The following is a 14,030-nucleotide window of genomic DNA, read 5'->3' on the forward strand; positions in this document are numbered from 1 at the left end:
AGCCTTAAAACAGATGGTAAACATTTTAACAGCATCGCATTACATTTCAATGAACTGTATTTGGCATCCTGATCGGACGTGTGATGTCATTTGACTATTTTTTAACCACACAATATGGCCAGTACATCTTGTGCTTAATTCTTTACTGATTTTAATGGTACAGGTCTGTTAAACACATTTGTGAATGGAAGAAGAATACAAACAACCCATCAATAGAAGTTATACTGTACCTTTGTAACAGCTGTTCTAGCGCTTTTTCAAACGTTGGCCTCTGGTTTACATTGATCCAAAACTGGGGATAGTAGGAATAACTGATAAATGTTTTCCCATCATTTATGTTATGATAAAATTTAACATCATGAGCCTTTTGCCATTCCTGAAGGGTCTCATTCGCTCTTTCAATCAGATAGTACATTATCCCTCTATTAGTTGAGTCTCCAATGAAAAGAACCTTTAAATATAAATAAAAGAGGATACACTTCATACACTGTACATTAGGCCATCTAAGAATCACTAATCTAGCTAGAACATTACATGCATCACATTACATTTTAACCTCTTTCAGACTGTGGAATACCATCCCTCCAGACTCCTACTCCCAATACAATTTTCTCTATCAAAATATATTTATTATAATTAAATAAAAAGTAATGTTAGAATAGTATTAAGGAGACAGTAAGTCTGGCTTACTGTGACAGCTGTATCTGCTTGGATACATCCCTACATTTTTCATTCTGGCTGCTTGTTTCTTCTCCCTGGATGTAGAACTTTACATTTATAAATCCCTCTGTTGCTTGCATCTTCTTGCTGTAATCTCCAGGTCATTTTACAGGTATTTCCCCCCTGTACTCTGTGTTTCCTACAATATCAGTTTTGGTGTCATCCTCAAATTTGATCATAGTTGAATTTACACCAAAGAAACACCCAACAAAGAAAGGAAGTAGCTGCATTAGCTTTAAAGAAATGCTATTTGTTTGTTTGGGTTTTTTTGAAGGAAAAATGAAGGTCAAAAAGGCTTCTGAAAACTCTCAGAGTATCCTGGAGTGTGACACAACAAGCAGGAAGCATCACTGCTCAAAGATGGGCAGAGGCTCCACAATGACAGAGAAGACACTTCAAGAATCCTGCATTACCGTGGATCTGTTACTGCTCCAGGCAACGAAGCACAAGCTTGGGGCGGCACCTGGTAAGGGGTGGCCAATCTTGGGGTGGTGGGGGGCAGCGCAGCGCGGCATTCTGCGGGGAGGGGGACGCTCCAGTGGCTCGGCGCTCGGCTGGGGGGCGGCGTGGGCGCGGCGCTCAGGGAGGGGTTCCGGTGGTGCTCGGCGGGGGTGGGGGGCGGCACGGGGCGCAGTGCTGGGGGGGGTTCCAGTGGTGCGGCGCTCAGCTGGGGGGGGGGGGGGGGGGCTCAGCGGGGCAGCGCTTTTTTTTGCTGCATGGGGCAGCAAAAAAGTTAGAGCTGGCCCTGCCCTGGGTTCACAGTGGTGTAAAAGAGCAGAGGTTGGCCCAGGATTTCTTACTTGACTAATGGTCCCCTGTACTGATTTTGCAGCAACAACCTACAAATCCCTTGAGCTCTTCTATATATGGAGGCTATAGGGTTTGTATGGGTGTTTATTTTAAATTCGTCTATCCATAGTACATCACATCAATAGTGTAGCTGGTCACCAACCCATTGCGGCATGGTGCCCTCCCAAATAAGAGAGAATGCAAGGCAGAGTGTTATGCTAAAGAGTACAAAGGAAAAGGAAAATGAGTTTTATTGCAGCATGCCAGAACCGTGCTTGCGTTCCATCCCTTTGATCATCTTTGTCACTTGCCTCTGGATCCTTTCCAGTTTCTCTACATCCTTCCTATACATTGGTGACCAAAATTGGACACAGTACTCCAGCTGGTCTAACTAGCGCTAAGTAGAGAGGTACTATCACCTCTCATGACTTGTATGCTATGCCTCTGTTAATGCAACTTACAATTGCATTTGTTTTTGCAACAGCATCACATTGCTGCCTCACGTTGAGGTCGTGATCCACCACAACTCCTAGATATTTCTCAGCAGTGCTGCTGCCAAGCCAGTTTCCCCCCATTCTGCATTTGTGCATATGGTTTTCCTTCCCTGAGTGTAGCACCTTATATTTGTGTTTGTTGAATTTCATTTTGTTGCCTATAGCCCAGTTCTCCAATTTATCCAAGAACCGTCTGAATTTTAGCTCTATCCTCTGAAGTACTGGCAACACCCCTAGCTTTGTGTCATCTGCAAACTTGATCAGTACGCTCTCTATACAAACATCCCAGTAATTAATAAAAATATAAACAACACTGGAGCCAGAACAGATCCTTGTGGAACCCCACTTGAGGCCTCCCTCCAACTCGACATCATTCCATTAATAGTTACTCTTTGTTTGGTTGTTTAAGGAATTATGTATCCACTTAATGGTAGTTCTGTCGAGCTCGCATTTCTCCAGCGTACATATCAGAATGTCATGTAGGACTGTGTCAAAAGCCTTGCTGAAGTCCAGATATATTATGTCCACCACATTCCCCCAATCCACCAAATCAGTTACGCTGTCAAAGAAGGAAATTCATGCTGGCTGCTTGCGATTATCCCTTCATCCTCCAGGTATTAGCAAACTGAATGTTTTTTACATTGCTCTAGTAGCTTCTCAGGTGTAGAAGTCAGGCTGACTGGTCTATAGTTTCCTTGCTCCTTTTAAAGTTAGACACTATATTAACCCTTCTCCAGTCTTCCAGGATCCCTTCTAGCATCCATGGTTTGTAATTATTATTGCCATTGGCTCTGAGATTTCTTCAGCTAATTCAGCCAGTATCCTCAGGTGAATAGCATCCAGCCCCGCTGATTTGAATTCATTCAAATTGTTCAGAAGATTGCTGACGTCTTCTTTACTTATCCCAATCTGCATCCCTTCCCCTTTATTGTCTATGGTAATGTTGCTAGTCATCCAATCACGTTTTTTTTTAGAGAAGACTGAAGCAAAGTAGCCATTGAGCCTTCCTATCATCTTCCATTACCAGCCCACCTTCTCCATTGAGCCGCAGACCCCACACTATCCTTGATCTTTCTTTTTTGTCTGATGTATTTGAAAAACCCCTTCCTGTTGTCTCTAGCATTTCTTGCCAGCTATAACTCACTCACTCACCCTGGCTTTCCTGATTTTGTCCCTACATGGTCAGGCTATTCCCATGTATACTTCCTTGGTGACATGCCCCTCCTTCTATTTCCTGTATGTATTCCTTTTGGTTTTTAGATTGCTAAAAAGTGTTTTGTGGAGCCACATGGGCCTCCTGTGACTCTTCTTAACTTTCTCTGCGTTGGAATAGTTTGATGTTGAACCTCTAGTGTTACATCTTTTTAAGAACTGCCAGCCCCCTTCAATTCCTTTTCTTCCTAACTGGTCTTTCCATGGGACCTTGCCTACTATTTCTCTGAGTCGGTTGAAATCTGCCTTTCTGAAGTCCAGTGTCCTTGTTTTGCTGTTCTCATTCCAGCTAATCATTTCACGGTGGAACTGAAATCTTTTGGAAACGGGTTTTGCAAAATATCAGAGCATTTGCTTAAGCAGAATGTGAAATCTTCCATGGCAACCCTGGGGCAGAGACTTTAAAGTCTGCTGACTGCCTTCTGTGTACGATGCTAGCAGTCTGGAGGCCCCCCGAGCTTAGAACACACTGAAAACGAAGGCCAACATGCACTACAGGTTTTAAAGGACCGGGCTCGATCTAGCACAATCTTTTTAAATCCCCATTCTGCAAAGCTGGTCCGTCTTCACTGTGTTCTGCGCATGGGACCCTCAGAGCTCAACCTTCAAAGCAGCCACTCTTTGGTAAGTTGGTATTCTTTTCACTGAAGGCTTGGGGGACCAGGAGGCCAGTGAAGAGTGGAATATGGCCCTCGGAAACATTCATGAGCCTCAGTTAACCAGGAGTTTCAATTAACCAGCATTCAGTAAATCAACTTAATCAAGGCTTAAATTCTCAAAAAGCATTTCCCAGAGCTCCCCACATCTCCACCTACTAGACAAACAAAAAGCTACTTGAGGAGGCTCCACAGCTGTATCATGTTGTTTTCATACTTTTTTCTTCCCTGACCTTGCTCCTCAGATCAGTTGTGGCATGTCTTCTTTTCCTGATTCAGGAGCTCACATACGGCTCAGCATTGAACAGCGTGCGTATCTGCCCTGCCAAGCTAATGAAAAGTAGCGTTGATATGGTCAGCATTTTCGGAGATGATCGCAAAGGGGTCATGATTATGTTCATGTGCAAGAAACCCCATTCACATTCAACTGATGTTATTGGTATGCATAGGTGCCGAGTTCCTCTTTACCGGGGGGGCGGGGGAAGGGTTCCCCCAGGCCCAAACCCCACTCCAACCCTTCCTCCAAGCCCCCACCCTGCTCCACCTCTTCCTGCCCCTGCTTTGGCCCTGGCCCTGCCCCCACTCCATGCCTTTCCCTAAGCCCCACCCCCCCTTCCTGCCCCCACTCTGCCCTGCCCCACTTCTTCCCTGCCTCTTTCCGCCCCCTCCCCTGAGAGCACCCCATCCCTGCTTCTCCCCCCACCATCCCAGCATGCCTCAGAACAGCTGATTGCAGTGGCCAGGAGGCACTGGGAGAGGGAGGAGTTGATCAGCGGGGCTGTAGGTGAGCGAGGGGTGCTGGGGGGAGTGGGGGAGCTTGGCTGGAGCACCCACGGAGTCAGCACCTATGTCGGTATGGTACTGAAGCACTTTACAAGAGATTTTACAGGAGCTGGCATTGCCTTCTGGTGACTGTCCTTGTATTCTCTGAACCCACACACTACCGCTCTCTCATCCAATTGCAACCTATGGCAGTGAGCCTTGACTTCACATTCCCCATGGAGTATGGTGGCATCCTGCGGCCAGTTCCTAGGATATAGAACTTTGACGTCAGCAGCAGGTTGCTCATCCGTTTTGTCTATGAGCCTATGCTGCAGCTGGTTTGCCAAACTTCTGTAGAATTGGGATCAGTTGATTGACATGATGCCTCTTGTGTTTGTGTCCAGCGCGATTTCCTGAAATTCCATCGCAGCTTCAGCTTCTCACGCAAGCCTCTCTTGCTCCCCTGGTTCTTTCACTCTCTGCTCAAAAACACAAATCTGCCTAGGAATTTTGTCTTGTGCACTTTGGATATTGATTTCCCTAGACTGTGGCTCAAGTGACAGTTCCGCTAACGTTTGTAGAGCATCAGAAAGTATCTTTTTCTTTACCTTGTGCTTCTGCTGACTGCTGGAAGTGAAGAAAGAGAGCACGGTAATTCTTCCAGACCACTTTCACTGCACAGCTACTTGCTGCAACCCAACGCACCCAATTTTCAAGATTTTTACATGCAAAGAGGCCGCACATTCTTGAAGTTCCCTTGCGCTTTTAGGGGAGGCATGGTACAGAGTACAGTTTGTCTATAAATACTTTAAAGTGGTTGACTCCATGAACATCCTGCAGGAGCTCATGAACAGAGAGTTCCAATCAGTGGGCGGAGCAGTGCCAGACAATTACCTTTGGAAAACGCAGCTGTAGAAGCCGCTCCGCTTTTCTGACCTAGTGTGACTATGGCTCCAGCACAAGCAAGAGCCTCCAAGTGTTCCTTTAAGTACCGTCAGCCTCCATGAATCCAACTGCATCCAACTTTTGCAGCAAGATTCTGGCAATGGTTGAGGCATCAGCGGCTGGAAGCTCGATTAGGTCAACAAACATGTTCATAGGCTCCTCCATCTCTCCGTTGCAAATCGTGTAGGTGATAAGAGTGGAAGCCTGGCTCAAAGTAGTTAACTCATCAATCATCACTGTGATTTTGCACTTACGAGATATTATATTTTTAAATATTTTTTCTTCATTTCCTCCACAATGTGCTGCTGTATGCTAGTGCAGATGACATTTTAGTGCAGAATTCGCCTCATATTTAGTCCATTTAACTTCTGCAGATCAATTTCTGTTTCAAAATTGTAGGAGGGACAATTTTGTTTTGCCAGTTTGCACACAGCACGGAATACTCCCCACATAGCTTCAATATGCTGCGACTGCCCTGACACTTGACATGCTATCAATATATCTTTCTCTGCCTCACTCTGAATATTTTCTGCAGCTTTGTGACTCTGAGACTTTGTGCTCATAGATCTTTTTCCACAGAGACGTCATTTGTTTTAATTTGCTGTCCCCATAGCTTGAAACATCAGAATTAGCCCAAGCTTTAACCTCTGCTCATAACTCTGAGAGACTGTACTTTTGCACAGATGCTGCAACCCAGCTTAGCTTTTCTAACATTTAGTCACAAGTTTTTTTTCACGAAAATCATTTTTTTGGCTGTCTGATTAACACAGCGGTAGGTCACTCCTGCCACATTCCGGTTCATCGTCATGTTCTTCTTGCTCATCAGGGATGCTTTATACGGCCTCTTCATCCTGACGAATAACAGTGTCACTAACTTCCCCACCGGCCTCTAAATCAGAGTTTCCTTTTTCTTGTGAAAAACAGACATTTAATTTTTTGGACTCATGCTGGGGAATTGAGTACTGTACACAGAAGTTAACCATGCACATAAATCAGGTGTGATTACCTAAGGACCTTCGCCCTTGTTGATTATGTCAGAAAGACGTGCTTGCTCACATTCTGCGTCAGCCACCCGTATCTGTCATCTGCTCTCCATATACAGTACGTAAATATGTTAATTTCCCATAATTACCATGAAAATAAATTGCACAGTATTCACAAAAATAAATTGTCACATAATTATTTTTATTAAAGCTTCTGCCCAGAGGGGTTGGGGGGAGGTGCGGCTATAGGCTTCTGCCTTGTGAGGTGGCGGGGCTCTGGGCTTCAGCTGCAGAGCAGGGGTCTCAGGGCTTTAGGCTCACAGGGGTGGCTGGGGAGTGCCAGGGATCAAGGCTTCAGCCTTGTGGGAGATTCTGGGGCTGGGGGTTTCCACCCTGTGGGAGGCGTGCTGGGGCTTGGTTCTTCATCCTTGTGGGAGGAGCACCAGGCTTCAGGTGCAGGGCCCTGTGGACCCCCTGAAACCAGCTCGTGGCCCCCCAGAGCTGTGAATATATTTATTGGAGCTGGGCTCCAGCCAGCTCCAGCTGAATTTAAGCCCTGAATGTAATCAAATGTGCAGTAGCCATAGCACCATTTACTTCAGTTCAGTTGCACCAGTTTACCCCAGTTCTGTATCTGGCCTTTAGCATATAATGAAAATACCTCAGCAGAGGGGATGTGTATAAGATCGGATGCTTAGCTGTGTGACATTCACAAATGAATGATTCAGTGTTTACAATGTGCTATATCTTGGTTTCTTTACAATTGTGCCTTGCAGTCTTCAAGTAAATGGGAATTTTATCTGCATGAGGACTACAGGATCACATTTTTACTTCATATAGTGCAACATTTCTGCAGAGAGAGTGTCTTTGGTTGCAGAGGTTTAGTGTGAAAAATTCCCATTATGACCAAACAGGCTTCAATAAATGGTGTAAGAATAGTGGAATTCCACTTCTCAGCCAGACCTATCATTATAAATTAACCACACTTACGAAATTTAAACATCTTTAAGTTCAAAACACCACTTAACCCTAAGACATTATTCAGAAAATATAAACTAGAGTCCCTGTTTTAACAGCTGAATTTCAAGTACTTCAACAAATATTGCCTTTTCATATTTCCTGTTCTTAATTACACATGGCTCACAGGTATTTTATTACCGGGCTAAACTCAGAATAGTATGTTAGAATGAGAAACAAAATACAACCTTTTTTCCTGGTTATTTAGGTCAGATTTCTGTGCATTGCTAATTGAATGGCTAGTTAGCTCTTAGAATCTCTTTCCCATGACATCTTTTAAAAAGTTATCTTGTATAATAATTAGTGTTATGCTTTAATAAGTCTCATAAATCTTACAGCGAAAGCTCATTAACGATACAGTTATATGGAGTTGTGTCACACAGATGTAATACAAATTTATCCTCTATTTTGATTGCACATTTCTTTGATATAATTAGGTTATGCGTACGTAATTCCCCCAGTGACTAGAATCTACAGTGTAATGTAGCCTGCGTTCAATTTGCCTTAACCAGGAGTTCAAAGGCAAAGAGACTACAGATACTAGAGGCTAGCTGAATGAGAATCCCTCCCTGCAGAAATCTCCTTCAGTTTCAATATTTTAGATCACTTTCCTGTTTGTGTTTGAAATGCAAACATGTGATGGATTAGTGCTGCTAACACACCATAAAGTAAAATAAGGCCCCTTATAAACGGTTTTGGGGGATTTATATCCTGTTTCATGTCACAACCAATTTGTGTCTTATTCTTTCACCACAGGTGGTCTGAAGTTCACATGAAACAGAACTAACTCACACATACAAAAGTTAAAAAGTAGTTAAATGACAAAACAAAGACACCTGGAAAACATAGCCAGGGTGAATTAGATTTCTGTTATAAAGAACCAAATATATTTTTTACATTATCTCTGAAATATGCACAGATTTTAATACAAGAAATAATTACTTATTCCAATTTAGGTTGAAGTAAGAAAAACTAAACTAAAACCCATTTATTCTCTACGTTTTATTTATAGCAAAGTTATGGGATGTACACAATACAATAGAGCATGGATGGACACAATACAATAGAATTGTATTTTAGAAATGTGAATAAAAAAAGTTAAAACTGCATTCTATTGCATTTTTTATGAACCTTTTCCAATTGCAATATATCTTCTTTGAGATGGGGTGACCACATCTGCATGCAGTATTCAAAATGTGGGTGTACCATGAATTTATATAGACGCAATATGATATTTTCTATCTATCCCGTTCTTCATGATTCCCAACATTCTGTTCACATTTTTTGACGTCCACTGCACATTGACTGGATGTTTTCAGAGAACTATCCACAATGACTCCAAGATCTATTTCTTGAGTGGTAACAGCTAATTTAGACCCCATCGTTTTATATGTATAGTATATGTATATTGCTCCTTTCTTTTTTCTCTAATCTCCCTATACATGTCAGCTTTGAAATATTTTGCTTATTATATTATAGAAATAATCATATCATTAGTCTGGGTGGAATTTAGCTTTGAGCACTTGTGGAGTCATTAATGTACATAACAGTTTGAAATTAATCTCCCAGGATTTGGGAGATGTAAATATTTATATGATGGTTATCATGATGTCATGTGATATAAACATGTTCATTCACAACAAATATGCACAGTAATGATACACCCCACTTAACCACCTTTCAAAAGGAACAAAAGTGCTAAAGTATAAATGCATTAAAATATGCAGAACATTTACTGAAGTCCTTTTTGAAGAACACCTAATTAACAACACAGTATTTAGGACCTGATTCTCATTTAAGCAAGGCTCTTTTACAGAGTGGTACAAAGGGACCTGAATGTGATCAGTCCCTGCCAGTCCAATGTAATACAACTTTTGGGCCACTCCCGCTCAGCCAACTCACATGGGAACAAGTCCCTCCTACTGCAGAGCAGCTACTCACATGAGCCAGGATCTGCCCTTATTTGATTTAGTCACTTATGCTCAAATTATCCCAAAATGCTTCACAGAGTTAATCCCATTGCAAAGTCAAAATAAAAATAATACCAGAGGGAAAGAAAAATTAAGGTGTACTAGAGAAATATAGCAAAAGCTAAAATGCCACAGAAATTAACAAAGAACAGACCCATTAAAAGAACTGTCTCAAACAAATGTCTGTGCTGAGACAAGAGCATCCAGTCAACAGATTTCTGCCCTATGGAAGGTTATTTGACAAATCTTTTAGCTTTACAGAGTTTTCTAGTTACTTATTACAATAGAGTCAACTGCCTCCAGAGCACCCCCTTGGGGCCAGGGGTACTTCAGCATTGCCCTGCCTCTGTTTGCTCCTTCTTCAGGATTTAAACTCCACACAGTCCAAAGGATTCGCTCCACACCCCCTGGGGTCCAGTTTATTCAGTGCTCAGGTCCATTGGCCCTCCAGGCCCCAACCACAGTTCAGTGTCTCTCTATTGATAATCCAAAATAACACAGCCTTTCAAAAGAGAACTACAAACTCCTAGGGTTGCCAAGTTTGGTTGGAGGAATTCCTGGAGATTTCATCACCTGACATAATCTTTAATGAAAAATTAATCTTTAATTCCTGGAGACTCCCGGACAATCCTGGAGGGTTGGCAACCCTACAAACTCTCCCAGCCCTCATCCCAGTTTCAGATGGGCACAGATTGTCCTCTGTCAGGGTCTGGCTTTCTGCCTCCTGCCTGGAGACTGTCCTTCTTTACAGGCCCTCCCCACTGGTGCCTTCCTACCTGCTGACTCAGGGCCCTGCAGGAGCCTTCATTCTCTTTACATACTCTACAGAGACAGCCACCATTTCCTGGAATCACCTGATCCTTTCAGAGGGGTTAATTCTGTAATCAGGGCAGGGGCTAACCTCCAGCCATTAAGGGGTGAGCCACCCGGTTGCACTCCCCCTGTTTTGTATTGTCTTTATCATTAACAGAGAGTCACTGTAGTTTACATGGGGCCTGATTCTGATCTGACACTGGAGTAAATCACTGACTTCAATGGAGTTACTCAGGATTTACACCACCAGAGCTGAGATTAGAATCAGGCTCATGAACTTCAGGCATGCATACTTCTTCTATTTTAATGGACCCTTTAACAAATGTTGGGACTGATTTTGGTGCTGGTGAGAGGGAGGGAGTGTTGTACGGTCAGTCATGCACTGGGTTACTAGGCACTCTGTACACTTCCCAACTCGGTTCTGGGAATGCATCTTCATTGGGATATGCTGCTCCCTTGTTATCTACAGCCTTTGATTCGCTGGCCAACTTGTGGTGGGTTATTGATGTGAACAAATAGCCACATACCTTAAGGACTAGGCTGAGGCCATCAAACTCTTCATTTGTGACCTCAATCACTCCAAAGGTTACTGTGTTGTACATGGGGGCAAATCCAACTCCCACTCTTTGGCACAATTCTGCTACTCAGATGGGAGTAGGGTGACCAGATGTCCCAATTTTATAGGGACAGTCCCAATTTTTGGATCTTTTTCTTATATAGGCTCCTATTACCTCCCACCCCCTGTCCCGATTTTTCACATTTGCTGTCTGGGAGCCTTTATGGGAGAAGGATCTGAAGAAGCCATGGAAGGCATCCACACCCACAGCCTGATATGGAGTCTAATTTCATGGAGGCGCCGAGTGCAGCAACAGGCAGTAAACTGGGGGTGAGCTGGAGAATTTGATGCACTGTCTCTGGTCCATGCCCTCTATGAAAGGGAGTGCTAGAGCTTTGAAGGCTCTGTGGAGTTACTTCAGTACTGCTCCACTGCCTGAAGCAGTGAATTCCTCTTTTCCCCATGGAAATGAAGTTAATCTGGATTTACACCAGTGTAACTCAGATTGGAATTGGGCCCAGTGGCTAAGGACTCAGCAACAATGTGACAAAGTGTGCATTCACGCTTGCATAAAAAATGTATTTTAACTTTAAAAAAATCCCATTCCCTTGCAAACTGTCCCTGTATTACTATGACATTGCTCCAGTTGTGAGGGTCCTGAGCCTGTCCTAGATTATTCAGCAGTGATTGCTCCAAGATAGTATCAGACTGTTATTCTGTTGGGAACTGTCTACAATGTCCCAGGCTCTCTTCTCTTTTAATAAAGGGGACATTTGGAACTAGATGCACCGTAAATTAGGGTCAAGTATTCTCCCTAGCACCTGGCCCAGAAATGAAATGGCTTTAGTGGAGCCACTCCAATTTATGCGGGTGTAACTGACAGCAGAATCTGTCCCGCAGCTGGATTTGCACAATCCAGAAACGCCCCTGTCTCAGGGAAAGAAACAAAGGGAGAAAGAAGCCAGATTTCAATGAAGGACCTTGTGCTGGCTGAGAAGTGGCCAGTTAAGAAGAAAGGAAGGAAGAAAAATACAAAAGAGTAATTATTTTTTTCTGAATAGAGATGGTCTCTGGTTTAATCCAAAAGACATTTTTTTTACCTAGGAAATATATTGTCAAAAATCTTTATAACCATTACTTACTTTCTGGACACTTGTATTCCCAGTAATTGTACCTGAATCTCAGCTCAGAGATCTCTCTCAAATGTTATACAGTCATACCATGCCTATTAAGAAGACACTGTATTTCCAAGCAATCACCTTAGAAGTTTCACTATAAGAAAAGAATGTGCAAGAAGACTTTGTAAGATTAGTATGCACAAGCAATGCCATGCATTAGGTATACAGCAGAAGAAACAAAGCTTGCATGCAAAGTATGTGTCAGTCTCGAACAACAATGCAAATTATTTTTCACTTGTCAGGCTTACATGCTTACTACTGCCAAATGCACTACAGGTATTTCATAGCCATCTATCTGTTATGTCTTGAAATTTAATTAATATCAACTGAAGGTCTATGTCAAATGGCAGTGTAAAAAATACATTATAAGGGGTTCAATTTTACATAATCATTGTTTGTCGTGATCTGAATCCCTTCTAACATTCCTCTAGCAATGTTATAAAAACTGATTTTTCTTATACACTAATCACAATGCATATTTCTTCACATTTGTAAAGAACTTCAGGACAATAAAGTTCAGTGTGAATAGACGTGGATGATTTATCTTCTGTTACAGATACAGCAGGCAAAAAAGATAAATTGGTTGCATACCTTTCTGCCTTCTACACATTGCTGGAGCTCTGGCTTAGTCAGGACAGAATACTGACAGTTGTGTGGCTGCCATGTTATTTCTCGCCAGTCACAGGTTCTGTTGTCAGCACAGCTGAGGCAAGGCACAATCCACTGCCCTGGAAAACAGCAAAATGTCTTTTGACTTTCCTACATATTTTTGTCAGCAGGCTAAGGTACTCTTACTACTTAATTAATGAGACACTGTCTAGTTCTGTCTCATGTAGGTTTTAATAATTTTTAACTCTCTGTTATTTTGGAAGCTTGAAAATAGTATTTCTTGCTTCTGTGCTAGCTCCTTTTCCAGTTAGCAAACACTGGTATTTTTGCTTCGTCTGAAAAATTTGGGAATGTCCAGATCCAGTGTTTTAATTTGGGCTCATTCCTAGTTTTCCTTCCTTGTACCAGCCAATCCTTGCTAGGAAAGGAAGCATGATTCAAGTGGGTAATGCACAAAAACGAGACAGAGAAGAAGATGTGGAGTAGAATTTTCAAAAGTGCTTAAGTGACTGAGGAGCCTAAGTCCCATTTTCAAAAATGACTTTGGTGCTAAGGTCTCACTGAAAGTCAATGAGATTTAGATTCTTAAATGCCTATGTCGTTTTTTGAAACTAGGACTTAGGTTCCTAAGATGTGGTTTATACTACAGACCTTTATCAGTATAACAACATCGTTCAAGGGTGTGAAAAATCCACATGACCTACCCCCCCAACCCCCCGGAGACAGCACCATATCTCCTATCACAATAGCTACCACCTCTTGGATAGGTGGATTAACTAAGCTGATGGGAGAGCTCTCTTCCATAAACTTAGAGCGTCTTCATTAAAGCACTACAGTGCCACAGCCACACCGATGGAGCATTTTAAGTGTAGATGTGCCCTAAGTTACTTATGTGCTTTTCAAAATTTTACCCCTAAGTCTTAGTGAAAATTTATAGAACTAAGGGCATATCTATATAGTGAGTTAATGCTCAGCAAGCCAGGGTGTGACTCTATACAGCACACCAGCTTGCCATGCACTTACTCTCTGTGTGGACCCTACTACCATGCACTAAACGTTCCCTAGTGCACTTTGACATACTCCTATTTCAAATGCACTATGTCAAAATGCACTACAAAACTTTTAGTGCCTAGTAGCAGGATCTACAGGATGAGTTAGTGTATGGTCAACCAGTGCGCTACAGAATCTTGCTCCACACTAACTTGCCATATAGAGAAGCCCTCAGGCTCTGAAGAGAGTTGAAGAGACCTGAAAGTGGTCAGCCCTCATGAGGCCAGTTCTACACTAGGAAGACTTTGCTGGTGCCAACTGCAACCCACCCATCCC

The 14,030-nt window shown here is 42.7% G+C and overlaps 1 protein-coding gene across 4 annotated transcripts in view; it reads right to left on the reverse strand.

Annotated features, from left to right (window-relative positions):
* The window catches only part of CPED1 (cadherin like and PC-esterase domain containing 1), a 202,951-nt gene that overhangs the window by 17,145 nt on the left and 171,776 nt on the right, over positions 1-14,030 (reverse strand). For 3 of the 4 annotated variants that reach the window (XM_034768566.1, XM_034768576.1, XM_034768584.1), the window contains exons 19-20: positions 12,687-12,823; positions 231-451 (exon numbers count right to left, since the gene is read on the reverse strand). In XM_034768566.1, the coding sequence (XP_034624457.1) occupies positions 231-451; positions 12,687-12,823 (358 nt within the window). Of the gene's footprint in view, positions 1-230; positions 452-12,059; positions 12,190-12,686; positions 12,824-14,030 lie in introns of those variants that run through there. The other variant, XR_004645491.1, reaches the window with a different exon arrangement.

This window comes from Trachemys scripta, chromosome 1 (assembly GCF_013100865.1).
Source record: "Trachemys scripta elegans isolate TJP31775 chromosome 1, CAS_Tse_1.0, whole genome shotgun sequence".
Taxonomy (NCBI): Eukaryota; Metazoa; Chordata; order Testudines; family Emydidae; genus Trachemys; species Trachemys scripta.